The sequence below is a fragment of the Genypterus blacodes genome, unplaced genomic scaffold (assembly GCF_046128005.1).
Source record: "Genypterus blacodes isolate CSIRO-AG114 ecotype Tasmania unplaced genomic scaffold, CSIRO-AGI_Gbla_v1 ptg000285l_1, whole genome shotgun sequence".
NCBI lineage: Eukaryota > Metazoa > Chordata > Actinopteri > Ophidiiformes > Ophidiidae > Genypterus > Genypterus blacodes.
The window spans coordinates 110,001-127,030 of NW_027467076.1; the positions used below are offsets into that span (position 1 = coordinate 110,001).

General features: G+C 47.9%; 3 protein-coding genes across 4 annotated transcripts in view; all 3 read left to right on the forward strand.

Annotated features, from left to right (window-relative positions):
* The window catches only part of fam161a (FAM161 centrosomal protein A), a 5,381-nt gene extending 2,453 nt beyond the window's left edge, over nucleotides 1–2,928 (forward strand). Inside the window, exons 3-7 of the mRNA XM_076136923.1 lie at nucleotides 1–886; nucleotides 1,021–1,188; nucleotides 1,646–1,745; nucleotides 1,838–1,956; nucleotides 2,083–2,928. The exon at nucleotides 1–886 is cut by the window's left edge and continues 344 nt beyond it. Of these exons, the coding sequence (XP_075993038.1) occupies nucleotides 1–886; nucleotides 1,021–1,188; nucleotides 1,646–1,745; nucleotides 1,838–1,956; nucleotides 2,083–2,350 (1,541 nt within the window). The 3' untranslated portion in view covers nucleotides 2,351–2,928. The remainder of the gene's footprint in view (nucleotides 887–1,020; nucleotides 1,189–1,645; nucleotides 1,746–1,837; nucleotides 1,957–2,082) is intronic.
* Nucleotides 2,929–3,688: 760 nt separating this feature from the next.
* xpo1a (exportin 1 (CRM1 homolog, yeast) a) lies at nucleotides 3,689–13,770 on the forward strand. Its single transcript, XM_076136914.1, has 25 exons — nucleotides 3,689–4,285; nucleotides 5,134–5,263; nucleotides 5,572–5,673; nucleotides 6,053–6,125; nucleotides 6,240–6,301; nucleotides 6,406–6,450; nucleotides 6,652–6,833; nucleotides 6,918–6,966; nucleotides 7,048–7,167; nucleotides 7,272–7,400; nucleotides 7,975–8,133; nucleotides 8,229–8,411; nucleotides 9,105–9,243; nucleotides 9,355–9,536; nucleotides 9,988–10,144; nucleotides 10,263–10,426; nucleotides 10,621–10,755; nucleotides 10,831–11,014; nucleotides 11,200–11,306; nucleotides 11,408–11,602; nucleotides 11,698–11,866; nucleotides 11,977–12,111; nucleotides 12,430–12,589; nucleotides 12,684–12,780; nucleotides 12,915–13,770. The coding sequence occupies exons 2-25, from the start codon at nucleotides 5,138–5,140 to the stop codon at nucleotides 13,059–13,061; spliced, it is 3,201 nt and encodes a 1,066-aa protein (XP_075993029.1). The 5' UTR covers nucleotides 3,689–4,285; nucleotides 5,134–5,137; the 3' UTR covers nucleotides 13,062–13,770.
* A 1,335-nt stretch (nucleotides 13,771–15,105) lies between these two features.
* usp34 (ubiquitin specific peptidase 34) overlaps nucleotides 15,106–17,030 on the forward strand; it is a 39,139-nt gene continuing 37,214 nt past the window's right edge. For both annotated transcript variants that reach the window (XM_076136911.1, XM_076136912.1), the window contains exon 1: nucleotides 15,106–15,479. In XM_076136911.1, the coding sequence (XP_075993026.1) occupies nucleotides 15,437–15,479 (43 nt within the window). In that variant the 5' untranslated portion in view covers nucleotides 15,106–15,436. The remainder of the gene's footprint in view (nucleotides 15,480–17,030) is intronic.

The window sequence follows — 17,030 nt, forward strand, 5'->3', positions numbered from 1 at the left end:
ACCCATTCCGGATGATGCTGAGAGAGGCTGAGAGGAAGAGGCGCGGTATTAAGACGCGTTCAGAGATCGAAATGGAAAACGCAGAGCTGCGACGGCAGCTGGAGGAGCTGACAGAGAGCCGGCAGAAGTTTCAGGCCGGTCCTGTTCCAGCGCACGTTCACCTTCCTCTGTACGAGGAGCTGCAGGGACGGCATGAGGAGAGGCGGCGGAGCACGCAAAAGCGTGAAGAGAAACATTCTCCGACCATCCAGAAGCCTTTCAGCTTCTTGGAGCGTGAGCGACTGAAAATGGAGCAGAGAGAGCAGCGCCCCCTACAGGCCTCTGCCCAGGAGAAGCTCACACCCTTCAGAGCCAAACCTGTGCCCAAGGCCGTGTACACAGCTGCATCCGGAGAGCAGATGAAGGAAGAGGAGCTGTATCGCTCTATCAAGATCCAGATGAGGGCGCAGGAGATGCTGCACAGCGCCTCAGTGCCCCCCAGCATGCTAGCACGACGACTCAGCGACCGCAAGAAGGCCAAAGATGGCGGCACTTCAACCGACGAGGAGAGCAGTTTCTCACACGTGTCCAAAGTGAGCAAAGAGATGCCCGACTTCAACGCCAGCCACCGTCGCTTCCAGAAGCACCTGGAGAGGACAAAAGAGGTGCGGCCCACGACCGCGTGCCAACCCTTCCACCTGAAGACGTCGCAGATCTCTCACCGCGAACGCATCCTGGCCGACACGGAGAAGCAGCAGAGCAGCGCTCGGCTGAAGCGCTGGCCGCACATCGGCCCCGAGCGGGTCAGGACGCCAAACTCCAGCATAGGCTCCTCCCTCTCAGGCAGCCTGGAGCTGCTGACCGCCAAAGCCACAGACGCCACCAAGAAGAGACACGAGGCCGTGAGGTACTGTACAAATACTCGCATACCAAATACTCAGAACCCTGTTTAGACCTACTGACCTCTAGAATAGGGACCTTCTCTGGTCAGCCACCTCACCCCAAAGTCCCCTTCTGAGACCAGACTGTCTGCTTGAGTAGAAAGGTGCTTGAGCAGAGGAGGAAGGCAGAGGAGGAGGAGGAGCGTTGCAGGGAGAGGCAGAGGCAGAGGGAGAGGAAGCTGAAGCGCGTGGTGCTGAGACGCGCTCAGGCCAATGACCCCCACCTGGCACTCTGTCAGACCCACGGGGCCAAACTCAAGGAGTTCAGGTACGCACACAGCACCGCAGTGTTGAACACACACAGTGGGGAAAGTGACAAAGTTGTAGCATTCCAGAGATATTTTGGACAAGATCTGTGAAACGATGCACCTTTATTAGTCCAGCAGAGCTTTGATGGGACAAAAATATAAATGATTGATGCTAAAAATAAGGATGAAAACTAACCTTGACGATTCAGGGGACTTACAGGTTCTGTGCAGTAAAGGCAATAACCCAGACTGTCCACTGAGGGGCGCTGTAGAACTGGGGAAACGGAAGGGAAAGGAAGGAGGAAATGTTATTGTTCTAACCCAGAGGAGGTCCCTCCCTCCTGCCCCCTGGTGGAGGAGCGCTGCGAAGCCTTTACCAGAGCATCAGGCTGCACAGACTAACGGGCAGAGTGGTAAACGGCGCCTGAGGTCTGCTGTACTCTGCACACATGGCTTCCTGCTCTATTTGTTACGCAGGACACAAGACCTCCAGCGCAGGAAGGAGTACCAACAGGAAATGAAAGAGATGGAGCAGAGGGTGAAGGGCAGGCCGCTGCTGCTGGAGCAGGTCACACAGGTAAACATCAGGCTGATCGCAGGAGGTCATGTGATCCAGCAGCTTCCTGTGTGAGTATCTGATCGCTTCCCTCTGGTCTCATCCCGCCACAGATGAACGCCAGACAGACAGCGGAGCGGCGCTACGCAGACGCCCTGCGGGGATGCGACCTGACTGAGGAGTTCATCAGCAGCAAGGTGGTGAAGACGGCACACAGCAACACCAAGCAAAGGTACCAGGGATTTACCCAGCATGCCCCTCAAACGCTCACTATGCAATCTGCTCAGAGGCTCCAGACACAAAATCTGAAAAGGAATTGAGTGATTGAAAGATCTGATTGTTTCCTTCTGTTACTTAGTGAGACAGAGGAGCCAGACGTGGAATATGAACCTCTTTGCTTCAGGAAGGTCTTCCTAAATGATGAAGATGATGAAGCCGACATAGAAGAGCTGGCAGGAAGGGGGGAGGAAGAGGAGGGTGACAAAGTTTCAACACACTGCTGCCAGGCTGAGGAGGATCTCAGACGCACTTCAGACGGAAGTTACGGCTACTCGGTGGATCAGGAGGATTACTCAGACGACAGTGAGCACGACGTCGGCGCTCGCCAGCAGGAAGGAGGAGAATGACGTCATCAAGTATCAAGGCGGACGCTCCCGCCAAAATAAGTGAAAACAGATGAACCCAGAGAAAAGACGCTGGAATGCATTTATTCTGCGTGTTGTGGATGTAAATATGAAATAAATTTACAGTGGAAAATGTTTGAGGGCTCAGCTGGAGATGAAGATATGATTATTGATTATTAAGTCCTGGCTCACTGTACTCGCTGTATACTGGCTTTACACGCTACAATCATACACATTGCTTTTTGTTTACAAGTCATAAACAAGTCAGAAGTCTTCACACTCATGAGCTGAGTTGAGAGTGACGAGTCTTTAGTCCTGAACAAGTCACAAAGTACTAAAGCAAATGTAACGTTAAGTTCAGAGACATAATAGCTGTCGGAGTCCGTTCATTTACTACATCTTGGGAAAGGAATGGAAATGTTTTCAGAATTTATTAGTGTAGAGGCGGATGGCTGTGTTGCTCTGTCATTTGTCATCATTGCTCAAACTAAATATTACAGGATTTAGTCTGCATGTTTTAACTGAGTAGTGATGTTTAGGTTTGAAGCCATTACTCTAAGTCTTGTATGTCAAAGCAGTCATGTCCAAACAAAGTCATAAACTCATGGAAAAGGAAATTTACGTGCGAGTTTTGTTGCATTATGTGGCGTCGCAATTCAGCCAATATTTTGTAACATTTTTCTCAAAATATGACTTTTCTTTTTTTCCTCTGAATCCCGATTTGGTTGTTGTGGCATTAAGCTTTTTTCAAAAATAGATTACAGAATACATTATACATAGAAAACATTTCAACTGTTCTTGAAATGTTAGTTTTTTTTTCACATTTAGATTCTGTCTTCAAATATTACGACTTTATTCTCAAAATGTTTAAATCCAACAGCCATAACATGCAGTGGTCGAATCCTTCATCATCGCTGTTTGGAGTCATTTTAAGAGCCAGGTTGTTCACATTGCTGACATTTTCATTCTTCATTGGATTTACATTACATTACATTACATTACGGTCATTTAGCAGACGCTTTTATCCAAAGCGACTTACAATAAGTGTGTTCAACAAAGGTAGATAAAAGAACTTCAGGTCACAAGAAACACTTAATCATCGTGAACTGTGATTTATTTTTCTCTTAATATTAATATTTTCATTGCACCAAACATTAAAGTAAACCTACTTTGCAACAAAAATAATTCTGATTCTGGTTAAAAGTGCAGAATTCGGCGGGCGGGGATTTTAGTCAGAGTGACGGAGCCTTCCGTCCAATGGCAACGTGTGACGTATGCACCGCCTCAGCCAATCAGACGCTTCGGGGGCGGGCACACAGTCCAAATTTTCCGCGGCGCGCAGTGGGCCGAAACACCGAGAATGATCCCGGTCTCAACCGGTTCCAACCGGTCTGTGGACAGACGCGTGAGCCCCGCAGCACGCAGTGAAGCATCCCTGCGCTCCAGCACAGTGTGCGAACAGAAGCAGAAATAAAAACGAGCCCGCTTCACTCGAGATTATGACCCGGATTTACCGCTGAAACGGTGGCTCTGTCAATCTGTGTTGTTAGCTTGTTTTACGTTAGCCAGCAGACCTGAATCAGCATTGACTTTTCCATTAGCACGCTAAGCTACTGTTAGCCTGCTGCCAGTCTGCCTTTAAGCAGATATGTTTCCTGTTTAAGGAGCGGAGCGTCTTTAAACCTTAAACTTAACTAACTCAGACTCGGTCTGTAACGTGAAAAACAACAACAGCGTAGCGTCTTAAGTTCATGTGAGGCTAACCCAGGAAAGTTGTAAGCGTTAGCACTTTGGCTAACAGGAAAGGTGCTTAACGCGTGCGATGAGATAACGGCAAAGTGATTTGTCAACGCAGAAGAGGAAGAGCAGCGGGACGACATCCATCACCAGCGCCAACTCATACACTTTATATTTAGCGAAAGGAGAAAGAATCGCCAGGTAAGCGCCTCACTGCCGTGCTAACGTTAGCTTCAATGTTTATGACATGTTGAGCCAAAGAAGCCAAACAAACGCATCATAATGGGATATTGATGCGTCCGAGACAGCGTCACGTTTCCACTGCCGTTAAAGTGTTACAATCGAACGCGATAGTTACAAAACGGACGAAGCTACAATATGTGCTGTTGCATGCAACTCTTTGCACCAGATTGGCCCACTGGGGGCGCTGTGTCCTCCATCGACGGGGCACACTTTGCTCCAGTTGTGTCGCAAATTGAACATGTGGGTCGAGAAGCCGTGAGCAGCAGTTTGAAAAGGTGTCAGGATAATACCGAAATGACACCTGTCCGCTAATGACCATTTAAAGATGCTTATATCCAACACTGTTCACACTAGTGATTTGAATGGAAGAAGTCAGAAGTTGCCACTGACCCCAACCCTGGAGACGGCTGCAGCAAGGTCAGGGGAGGGTAACAACATGTTAAAAAAACACAAACTTCTTCTACCTGCTCAGTAAAAGTCGTGGAATTTCAAAATGGCCCGGAAAATAATGAGATAAGCCAAACATTTAGGAAGGTGGTTGAAGTGTTCGTGGTGGAACAAGCTTCCAGGTGAGACTCCGCCCGAGTGCCATCTCAGTCCAGCAGCCAGACGGAGTCCAGAGCCCTAACGGTCCCTGTGAGACGCGGCCTGGCAAGGTCCTCGTCTCACTCTTTGTTTGATTAGAGCTAGTTGACTGCAACCTCCCGGAGTTATCGACAAATGCAATTTTAATGACGCCCGCTGAAAAGCAATGGCAAACTGTTTTAAGATCATCTGTGCAAGGCTCTACTTTGTTTTCCCCTCAGCTCTATGCCAGCAGAAATGACGATGTTGGCCGATCACACAGCCAGACAGCTGCTGGACTTCAGTCAGAAACTGGACATCAACCTGCTGGACAATGTGGTCAACTCCATGTACCACGACATTGGATCCCAGGTGACTGCACTGCTTCTCCCGCCGTTTTCAAGTGTTTGCCTGTCGTTCCATTTTGATTGGAAGTGGGGCGCGCCCCTTAACACCTTCAGGCAGGATGCACACTACATGTACACGTTGTGAGCCGACCCATAAACCCAACACGCTGAATAGGATCTGTGAACACAAAAGAGTAGCATCGATGCTCAGAAAGGTGGACAAAGGCAGAACGTGTACAACCAAAAATACAAGTCGACAAACCTTCAAATCAATTCTCTGATCACTTGTAACCAGGACTCATATACTCTGGTTTTGCTTTTGATTTGTTGCAGCAACGAGTGGCCCAGGAAGTACTGACCAACCTGAAGGACCATCCAGATGCATGGACGAGGGTGGACACCATCCTGGAGTTCTCTCAGAACATGAAAACTAAGGTATTGATTTGATACTTTGTGAGATTGTGAAGATAAAATGTTTCCATGTTCCTTATCCTCCTGAGACGTGGACATTTATCATGTATGCATTTTTAATCTATCCTTACTATTTGGGATTAGTGGGACCTAATAATGAAGTAAAACCTAAAACAAGTCAATAGTGTGATCATGTCTGTTCTGCATTAGAGGATGATACATTTCTTCCTGTTGCTATGTTTTCTACCAACCTAAAATGTATTTATACCTCTAGGGGGCAGCAACAAGACAACAGATTTAAGTTGAGCACGATGATGCAGTGTAGGGATGGAACAATGTAATGTCCACATATGAGGACACAGGGTCTCAGTAGGTCAATGTTAAATGGATTTTTTTTTGTCAGTATTACGCACTGCAGATTCTGGAGGCAGTTATCAAAACCCGCTGGAAGATTCTTCCAAGAAATCAGTGTGAAGGTAACAGCAACCCAGTGACATCAAATCTCTCTGTATCACTGCTCATTCAGATGGGTTTCTGTTTGTGAATTCCATTGTTCATTGTGGAATAAAGCCACTCGCACTTATTTTCAGGCATCAAGAAGTATGTTGTTGGGCTCATCATCAAGACCTCTTCTGATCCAGCAAACATTGAGGTGACGTAACATCGGGTGCTGCGCCTTTAACACATCTGGACGACCTTTGTGCCGCTCAGCTGAAGTAACGCTGCTGTTTTTCTTGACATTTTTCATTCTTGCAGAAAGATGCCGTTTATATTTCAAAACTCAACATGATCCTCGTACAGGTAATCAATTATTTGATTAATTCCAATTATGTCCGAGAATATCTGGAGACACAGTAGTAGGAACACAGTAGTTTAAACATTACAGCACCACTATTGTGATGTTGTTACAGGTTCACGTGTGGCAGCGGTACGACCTAGCAGTGTTTTAGTTATGTGTTGGTTAGAAAGCATAAGTGCCCCCTTTGTCTCTGGCTGGTCTAGATTCTGAAGCAGGAATGGCCCAAACACTGGCCCACATTCATCAGCGACATTGTGGGTGCGAGTCGGACCAGCGAGAGCCTCTGTCAGAACAACATGATCATCCTGAAACTGCTCAGCGAGGAGGTCTTTGACTTCTCCATTGGCCAGATGACTCAGGTGAAGGCCAAGCACCTCAAGGACAGGTAAGGCACAAGACACGGCTCACTGCCATCCTAGAAAACCAAGCCACTGACTGTCGTCGCTGATGAGTTTTTGTGTTTTGTCAGCATGTGCAACGAGTTCTCCCAAATATTCCAGCTGTGCCAGTTTGTCATGGTAAGAACCCAGCACTTCACGCCCGTCGCCTCTGACACATTCCTCAGTCTTTCCTCACAAATTCATTTGGCTCTTCTGCAGGAAAACTCCCAGAATGCCCCACTGGTCCACGCCACCCTGGAGACCCTCCTCCGCTTCCTCAACTGGATTCCTTTGGGTTACATCTTTGAGACCAAGCTCATCAGCACCCTCGTCTATAAGGTGAAGCAGCTGATGGGGCTTCGCTGCCTCAGCAACAGGCAGGGAGCGTTCACACACACGCAGCTACACACGGGTTCTAATGTGTTTGATTTTACGCCTTTCAGTTCTTGAACGTTCCCATGTTTCGGAACGTGACGCTGAAATGTTTGACGGAGATCGCAGGAGTGAACGTCAATCAGTACGAGGAGCAGTTTGTCAGCCTGTTCACCCTCACAATGACACAGCTCAAACAGGTACACACACACACACACACACACACACACACACACACACACACACACACACACACACACACACACACACACACACACACACACAAATTTGCCAACTGTTGTTTTAAACAACTGAAGCTACACACACACGTATGCTAAATGATCATAGTAACACACACACATGTACATGGACACTATCGGTCTATTTACCAGCCGAACATCTGTAGTTCTGCTCCAGTTTCTGCTGTTTGCTTGCTGAAACGTGATGATGTTGTTTGTCACCTGCACCACAAACGGGTCGACACCAGCTGCAGTTGTGGAAAGAAACTGATCTCTTCTCACAAAAAGGAAAAAGGGATGAAATAGACACTAAAATAAGGCTCTAGTCCTGATCCAGGAACAGGATCTGGGGTCCACAGCAAGGCTTCAGATCTCATCTGTCTTTGTGGGTCGGGATCAGCTTGGTTGTGGTGTTTCCTCCTGGATCAGTGTGTTGGTGTGTTGGAGGCTACGGCAACGTGGCTCTAACTTGTGGAGGAAAGACTCGATTTACGTGGAGAAAGTAATTTTTTTATGTTTCATCTCGTGCGGTCAGATGTTGCCGGTCAACACCAACATCCGCGTGGCCTACGCCAACGGGAAGGACGACGAGCAGAACTTCATCCAGAACCTCAGCCTCTTCCTGTGCACCTTCCTCAAAGAGCACGGACAGCTGATCGAGAAGAGGCCCAACCTCAGAGAAAACCTGATGGAGGTAGGAGGCTCGTCGTCACAATAGTGTCGGTACAGACGCGTCATCAATGGAGAGCTGTGAGGGAAACCTAACTCTTCCTCCTCCTCTGACCCCAGGCTCTTCATTACATGCTGCTGGTGTCGGAGGTGGAAGAGACGGAGATCTTCAAGATCTGCCTGGAGTACTGGAACCACCTGGCAGCAGAGCTCTACAGGGAGAGCCCCTTCTCCACCTCCACAACCCCGCTGCTATCTGACGTCCCCCCACGCAGGCAGTTCTACCTGCCTGTGCTCTCCCAGGTTGGAGACACACACACACACACACACACACACACACACACACACACACACACACACACACACACACACACACACACACACACACACACACACACACACATTGCTGAAATCCTACAGGTTGTGTGTAGTTTGCATGGAAGCCATATTGAGAGCCCATGTGGATTCTTATGATCCATGAACACGAGTTAAAGCCTCTGAAGCGGGAGTCTCTTCCTCTGAGAGCTAATTTGACCAAATCAAAGTGTCCGAGCTCCTCATGTTGACATTATTAGTAACATTTCTGCACATGTCTGATTCTCCACTCAACAAGCTGAAGAAGCCTCTTCTGTGTGAACATTTACTTAATGTTGATATCCAACACTTCAGCAACATGAGCGTTTACTTCTGTTTACAGGTTCAGTTAGCTCACGAGCGACGTGTTGGAGACGCCTGCTCTAAAGCTCCTCTACATGAAGAAGCTTAGTTACATACTAATATGCTGACCTTTGACCCTGAACCCTCTGTATGTATGTCTATCCTGTATTGTGGAGGGCAGAACTTCTATCTTTGAGCTCTAGAAGAACCAAAAACAACATGGATCCATAAGGGTCCATTCAAAGACCTCCAGACCTGAAGAGAAGCACAAACATCTACACATTGACAGAGGAACACACGGTTGTCATCCATCTTTCGTCCTTACTTTGTCCCTCGTAGGTGCGCTTGCTGATGGTGAGCCGCATGGCCAAACCAGAGGAGGTGCTGGTGGTGGAGAACGACCAAGGCGAGGTGGTGAGGGAGTTCATGAAGGACACAGACTCCATCAACCTCTACAAGAACATGAGGGAGACTCTGGGTTTGTCCATCATCCTCATTTTATTAAGTGTTGAAATGTTTCAGTGCTGAAGGATTCGTGGTGTTTCTTCACTTTACCCTGAACCGCGCCCATGTTCCTCTGTGTCTTCAGTCTATCTGACCCATCTGGACTACGCAGACACTGAACGCATCATGACCGAGAAGCTCCACAATCAGGTGAACGGCACCGAGTGGTCCTGGAGGAACCTGAACATGCTCTGCTGGGCCATCGGCTCCATCAGCGGCGCCATGCACGAAGAGGACGAGAAGAGGTTCCTGGTCACCGTCATCAAGGTAGAAGACGCACGACAACATGACACATGAGCAGACTGGTGGTCTTCTGCCATCTAGTGTTGAGATGTGGAGCGTCACATGATGCTGCTACCACGGTAACCTAGACTGTAGTTTTGATCTTTACCATTAGTGGTAGATCCTCTAATAACACACAAAGGATGAATGCCCATAAAGGCCACGCCCCTTTTCCTCCTCCCATTTTAAATTCTTTCCCCTATTTTTTTGTATCCCCCCCCCCCCCCCCCCCCCCCCAACAATTTTGGATCAATTGTTTCTGCTCTGTCCATGTTCCCTGTTGGGCCCTGGCAGAGGCATGAACTCTGATGATGTTGTGTTTCCCTTGTTCTGCTGCGGTAGAATGGGGGAACATGTTTTGGTCGATCAGAACCGGAGAACCTGTATGGACATATGCGTGTGTTGATGTGGACGTTTCCCTGCTTGTGCTCATCAGGACCTGCTGGGTTTGTGCGAGCAGAAGAGGGGGAAGGACAACAAGGCCATCATAGCGTCCAACATCATGTACATCGTGGGCCAGTATCCTCGCTTTCTGCGAGCCCACTGGAAGTTCCTCAAGACGGTCGTCAACAAACTGTTTGAGTTCATGCACGGTGAGGAAGCGGACACAGAGAGACGTGCCGGTGGTTTGATCCCATTGTAGTTGGGATTCATTTCTGTCTTTGTACTCGACTGGTTCTGACTGGCGGCTTCCTTCCCTCGCGTCCACAGAGACCCACGACGGCGTGCAGGACATGGCCTGCGACACCTTCATCAAAATCGCCCAGAAGTGCCGCCGTCACTTCGTCCAGGTCCAGGTGGGTGAGGTGATGCCTTTTATCGACGAGATCCTCAACAACATCAACACCATCATCTGCGACCTGCAGCCGCAGCAGGTCAGTTCACACAACGACACTGTTGGCAGGTTAACCAGTTGTGAGGTCTGATGACCTACAGAATGATGTCGCCACTGAGTGTGGACATATATTTTGTAAAATTGCCGGTGTATCGCTTTAATTTGTGTTTTTGTAGGAGTGTGTTTTGTTGGAGTTCTTTGATAGTTGGGTGAAAATCTCCTCTCTGCCTGCAGGTCCACACATTCTACGAAGCCGTGGGCTACATGATTGGCGCTCAGACGGACCAGGCGGTACAGGAGCATCTGATCGAGAAATACATGCTGCTGCCCAACCAGGTGTGGGACAGCATCATCCAGCAGGCCACCAAGGTAAACACAGACCCACCAGCATCTCCACTCAGGCGCTCCTCACGATCAGACTGACCTGATGTGACCTCTCTGCAGAACGTGGACATCCTGAAGGACGCAGAGACGGTTCGTCAGCTGGGGAGCATCCTGAAGACCAACGTCCGGGCCTGTAAGGCTGTGGGACACCCCTTTGTGGTCCAGCTGGGACGCATCTACCTGGACATGCTCAACGTCTACAAGTGCCTGAGTGAAAACATCTCCTCTGCCGTCCAGACCAACGGTTTGTTTGTTTGTGTGTGTGTTTGTGTGTGCTCGCTCACGTCTTCGTTCTCGTGTCTTCGCTCTCTTTCTTGTTTGTGTGTGTGTGTGTCCGTGTGTCCGTGTGTCCGACCATCATTTCCTTCAAGAATCAATACAAACCATCTGTCGTCGCCATTTCACCCTTGCTCTCCGTTGCTCCTACAGGAGAGATGGTGACCAAGCAGCCGCTGATCAGGAGCATGAGGACGGTGAAGAGAGAGACGCTGAAGCTGATCTCCGGCTGGGTCAGTCGCTCCAACGACCCGCAGATGGTGAGGCCTCTGTTCTCATTGGTTCACAAGGGAAACAAACCCAATGTAGATCTGAATACACTGAGTCTGAATGTGTCCTCGTCCTGCTCTGTGGACACCAGGTGGGCGAGAACTTTGTGCCCCCCCTGCTGGAGGCGGTGCTCATTGACTACCAGAGGAACGTCCCCGCCGCCAGGGAGCCCGAGGTCCTCAGCACCATGGCCACCATCGTTAATAAGCTGGGAGCCCACCTCACGGGAGAAATCCCCAAGATCTTTGACGCCGTCTTCGAGTGCACGTTGAACATGATCAATAAGGTCTGTTGGAGTATGACGCCACCTGCTGGCTGTGCAGTGGGGAAAGTTCCTCACACGTCACTTGATGTAAACGGTGTTTTGCTTGTTCTCTTCAGGACTTTGAGGAGTTCCCTGAACACAGAACTCATTTCTTCTACCTCCTCCAAGCTGCCAACTCCCAGTGCTTTGCGGCCTTCCTGACCATCGCTCCGGCCCAGTTCAAACTGATCCTGGACTCCATCATCTGGGCCTTCAAACACACCATGAGGAATGTGGCCGACACAGGTCAGCACACCTCCCCTCACAGTCTCAGAGGTTGAGCACCTGGTACAGGGAGCTGGGGTTTGAGGTGTTCTGTGTTTGTGGTCTAACGAGGTTCTGCTGGCGTCCCACAGGTCTGCAGATCCTCTTCACTCTGCTGTCGAACGTGGCTCAGGAGGAGGCGGCTGCTCAGAGCTTCTATCAGACCTACTTCTGTGACGTCCTGCAGCACATCTTCTCCGTGGTCACCGATACGTCTCACACCGCAGGTACGCCGTCACGTCTCCGCACCACACGTGCTCCATCATTAAAGTATAAACCACAAAAGCCGCAAAGCGTCTCCTTGCTATAAAAAGTGTCCAGACATGAGGGTACCAGGTTTAAGTAAAGCACAATGATGTGTAGGGAAGGAAAAATGGAATGTCCACATATGAGGACACAGGGTCTCGGGAGTTTATCTCAGTTAATGCTATGCACCATTTCAGGATATTAATTCGCTGACTGTGATCTATTTTCAATCAATTTTCTAAACCTTTGAACTTGTCCCTCCGCTGGCCTCTTCTTATCTCTGAATGTCGCCCCTCCAGGTCTCACCATGCACGCCACCATCTTGGCTTACATGTTCAACCTGGTGGAGGAGGGCAAGATCAGCGTGGCTTTAAACGCCACCAACCCTGCCAACAACCAGGCGCACGTCCAGGAGTACATCGCCAACCTGCTGAAGACGGCCTTCCCACATCTGCAGGAGTAAGTAGACCTCAATGACTGATCCCCATCCAGACATTCATCCTTTGTGTGTATCTGCTACAGCTGATTGCGTGTGTCTGTGTTTTGTCTCCAGCGCTCAGGTGAAGGTGTTTGTGACAGGCCTGTTCAGCCTGAATCAGGACATCCCTGCTTTCAAGGAGCACCTGAGGGACTTCCTGGTTCAGATCAAGGTGAGTCACGTTCAGATTGAAAAGGCAGTCAGACTGGGAATCCACACGTGAAGGATTGTGTTCCTATTCCATCGCTGGCCTGTGGTAATGGACCGCGAGGTGATGATGTGCCCTTGTGCTTGTCCCTCCTGCAGGAGTTTGCCGGTGAGGACACGTCGGACCTGTTCCTGGAGGAGAGGGAGGCGTCTCTGCGGCAGGCTCACGAGGAGAAGCACAAACTCCAGATGTCTGTGCCTGGAATCCTCAACCCCCACGAGCTGCCAGAGGAGATGTGTGACTAAAAGGTGTGTGTGTGTGTGTGTGTGTGTGTGTGTGTGTGTGTGTGTGTGTGTGTGTGTGTGTGTGTGTGTGTGTGTGTGTGTGTGTGTGTGTGTGTGTGTGTGTGTGTGTGTGTGTGTGTGTGTGTGTGTGTGTGTGTGTGTGTGTGTGTGTGTGTGTGTGTGTGTGTGTGTGTGTGTGTGTGTGTGTGTGTGTGTGTGTGTGTGTGTGTGTGTCCTCAGCACTCACTCGTATGTCGACCAAACCGTTGTCAATATGTAAATTACATTTTCGCCCCCCCCCGCCCTAAACCTGGTGCAGTTGTTTTGTTTTGATATGATCATATTTTATACAAACGCCTTTCGTTTTGTTTGTTCATTAAAGCTTTGTTTGGTTATTCAGTTTCATCTTTACAGCTGCCTGAAGTTAAAAGAATTATTTTTAACCCCGCCCCCCTCAAGCTTATCTCCCATAATCCTCCTTCCCTTTACTTTGTTTATATGTAATATATGATATAGACACTGCAGTGGTTAGTTGGTTTCAGAATGTGAAGCTGGAGGAGACGCAAACTTTGCTTTCTTTGTTTTGTCGGCGTGATCGATTTCTTTTTTTTTTTTTTTTTTTCTTTGGTTCTCTGAGGAGTCGGGGCTCCGTGTTTGGATGTGAAGGAAGCCGTGTGCACATCATGATGTTTGTAAAGCTGTTAGTATTATGACCATATAAAGTTGGCTATTTTTACAAAACCTTCTGTGTGACTTTGTTCTTCCTGCTGTTAAGTCTTGGAGAAGCTGGAAAGGATGGAAAAGCTCTTAAGTTGTTACAAGCAAAAAGTTTATAATCACATGTTTCCATAAAAGTCTTTTGAATAATCAAAATCTTGGAAAAGTCACTGAATTTGAGAATGTGTTTCCTCTGTGTTTTGGAAAATGATGAACTCATGTCAGGTGAAGTTGTAAAGTCCCAGTTACCTCATGTTAATGCTTCTTCATGGGGTCAAGAGGTCAATATTAACAAACAACAAAACAAAGGTGAATCAAACATGCAGAGAAATTCCACACACCCCATAAGACTGAACAAGGCCACGGCCAAGTTCTAGAAACGGCAAAATAAAGAGCACCGAGTCCAATGGTACCAGAGTTAATGAGCACAATACTGAGCAGCTTAGAAGGTGATGATGATGAAGAAGAAGGGCTTCAATAAGTCTCCCAAGTCCAGAAGCGCACAGAGCATCTCAAGTCCCCACCGGACCTGATTCATTCGAAATGAAAACTCTCACACAAATAGACAGATTAACTAAATTTAGAGTCTTACTATATTTTGAGTCATACTTATATCAAATGATTAAAGCCACATTTGTGATATCAAATTATTTGATATCACAAATGTGATCTTCTTATGATGATATCACATGTGATATCATAAGAAGGATTTACTATTGATTGTTTTCCAGGCTGGGAAATAGTTTCAGTAGAAAAATACATAGCTCTGTTCTTGTGGTGTTTTGGATAGAGTCCAACTCATGAATAGAAAATGTGATTAGAACAGGAAATATGCAGTTATGAGGTAAATGCTTTCTAAACAATGTAGGGTGGGCAAATAAAGCTTTTAAATGAGAAACAAGTTAGAAGTTGGTGAAAAGCGGAACATTATTGTGAAAATGTGCAGTCGTAAAAAAATGTTTGAGCTATTTATGAAAATATCAGTTTTAGTTATGGGTAAATGAAAAATGTGTATATGGAACAAATGTAAAAATGACAACGGATGAAGACAAATGTAAACTTTGCCATTTAACATCACTTAAAAGCTGGGAAATGTCAAAACAATTTTACGCATTCTTTTATTTTTTTTTTTATAAAACATTTATAATATTTCCTTGTATTCGTTCATGTGATTTCAACTTTTACGTAAATTACTAACTAACTAATTACTAGCCCTATTTTTGTTTCATTTATTTTCAAAACCGAACAGTGACTGGGAGGCGTTTGTAAACATTACGTCAACCGTGAGATCTCGCGAGACGTCCGGAAAACTCCGAACGGTGGAGACAGACGCGACGGAAAGTCTCGAGCGCTCCACACGCCGCCCCCCCTCCCCTCCTCCTTAATCAACATGGCCGCCGTGTCTCCTCTCTCCAGCTACGCTCAGATTGGGGACTGACTCCATTTGTGTCTTTCTCAGCCTCCAAATCTTCTCTCGCGTAAAATCGTTTTTGGATGCGGAAGACGTTTGGCACCTCGCGGTTCCTCCTGGTTTCACACAGCGGAGTAACCTTCAGCTACCACAGCCTCCAGCGGGCCCCTGCTCACCCGCAAACAACCCGACGGTGGAGCCGACAGACAGACAGCGGCGTCCGGCGCGATGCTCTGAGTATCTGCGCTCCATTCTCCCTTCATGAACAATGTGTGAGAACTGCGCCGAGCTGGTGGACGTCCTGAACGAAAGTAAGCGAACACAAACGCGGCTTTTGTCCGCTGTGGGCGATGCGTGCTGAATTAGCTGCCTGCTGTTAGCACGTTAGCTGCCGCTAAGCTACACCTAGCGCTGTGTTGTGTTGTCCGCCCGGCATCCCGTCCGCGTCTCTGCGGGCAGGATGACAGTCCGCCCGGCGTGCAGACAGGCGCTGGACAGACACCGGTGACTCCGGTGTGGACGCTTGTGTCACCTCGGGCCTGAGTCTCTGTCAAACCATCTTCTCGGAGCTAACAGCAGACAGCTAGCGAGTTAGCTTTAAATGTCCTCGTGTCCTCGGTGTGTTGTGTTGTAACGTTATTGTCCGCGTGTGAACATTTACACGGGTTTTTTAAAATCAACCGTAAATGGGGTTAAAACGCGGCTTGCCCTGTGTGACGGATGGACGGATGCCCGTGTTAAGTGGTGACATTAGCTTACACCAGAGCTATAAACGCCTCTTTGTTGTTGACTAAAGTCTTAAGTGGCACAGTATTGGTGCCACATTAGTTTGAGATGTATAATAAGTAATTGCTGCATAATATGTTGGATCAGTTTAGTTTTTGATGTCTCGGATGTAGTACAGGTCAAGTTTAATATCAATTATTGAAGCAGTAAAATGACAGATTCTCATGCTGATGCTGTCTGTTTCACTCCAAAGTGACGATATTTACTCAATATAAATGTATATTTGCCACAGTTATCTATGAACATGTTTTATTTTTTAAGTGGACAAATGTGTCCGTTAATATTTTAGAATGATCCGCGTAGGCAGCTCTGTACCTCAGACGGACATAATGACAATAAAGTTGAATTGAAGTCGTTTAGCTGCCCCTTTTAATGCCTTGCTACTTTCCCCCCCATTGGCCACACATTTTAAGTGTGATTATATTAATCGTATTGTTGCTTTTAAGAAAATATGTGTGGCGATAACGTGTGTATAGATATATTTAAAAGCAGTATTCAGCTTCTGTCACTTAAAGCAAAAGCTAATACCCCAGGCTGAATGCACGGACTAACACGGCCTCCGTTTAATCCATAACACCACAGCACTTTGAAGGTAGCTAACTTAGCCCGTTAGCGAGCGAGCAGGCTGACTTTGTTTGATGTGTTTGTCAGGTCACACACACACACACACACGCGCGCGCGCCCTGGCATCTGTATCAAACAATCACCTGCTAGCTGTAAAGCAGCTAGTGAGTAAAATGACCGGCCGAGGCGCAGCTTGTTTCTGGGCCTGTGTGTTCGCGCAGACGAGCTTCTCTCCTCTCGGCTCGCTATGTTGTCACTGTGAATGTAACGGTAGCGGCGATGGCTACGGTAAGGTAGCGGGCCTGAGAAGTGTCGGGGTCACGTCCCAGTTCAAACTGGTCTCTGGTCTCCACGTTTAGTCTGGGGGTTTAGTAAGACATGGACTCTCCCCAGGATGATCGACCACCATTGCATGTACTCATCTTCCTCCAGCATGACGACAAGTGAAGTCACACCGACATATTCAGCTCATTATGTCTGGACTCGGTGACTGACGTCGTTGTTGAGATCTT

Bases quoted from the DNA above. Each gene is read 5' to 3' on its own strand.
- xpo1a (XM_076136914.1), top strand. From the start codon at position 5,138: ATGCCAGCAGAAATGACGATGTTGGCCGATCACACAGCCAGACAGCTG. The intron at 5,264-5,571 runs GTGACTGCACTG...GATTTGTTGCAG, and splicing joins ACCACGACATTGGATCCCAG to CAACGAGTGGCCCAGGAAGT. The intron at 10,427-10,620 runs GTCAGTTCACAC...CTCTGCCTGCAG, and splicing joins GCGACCTGCAGCCGCAGCAG to GTCCACACATTCTACGAAGC.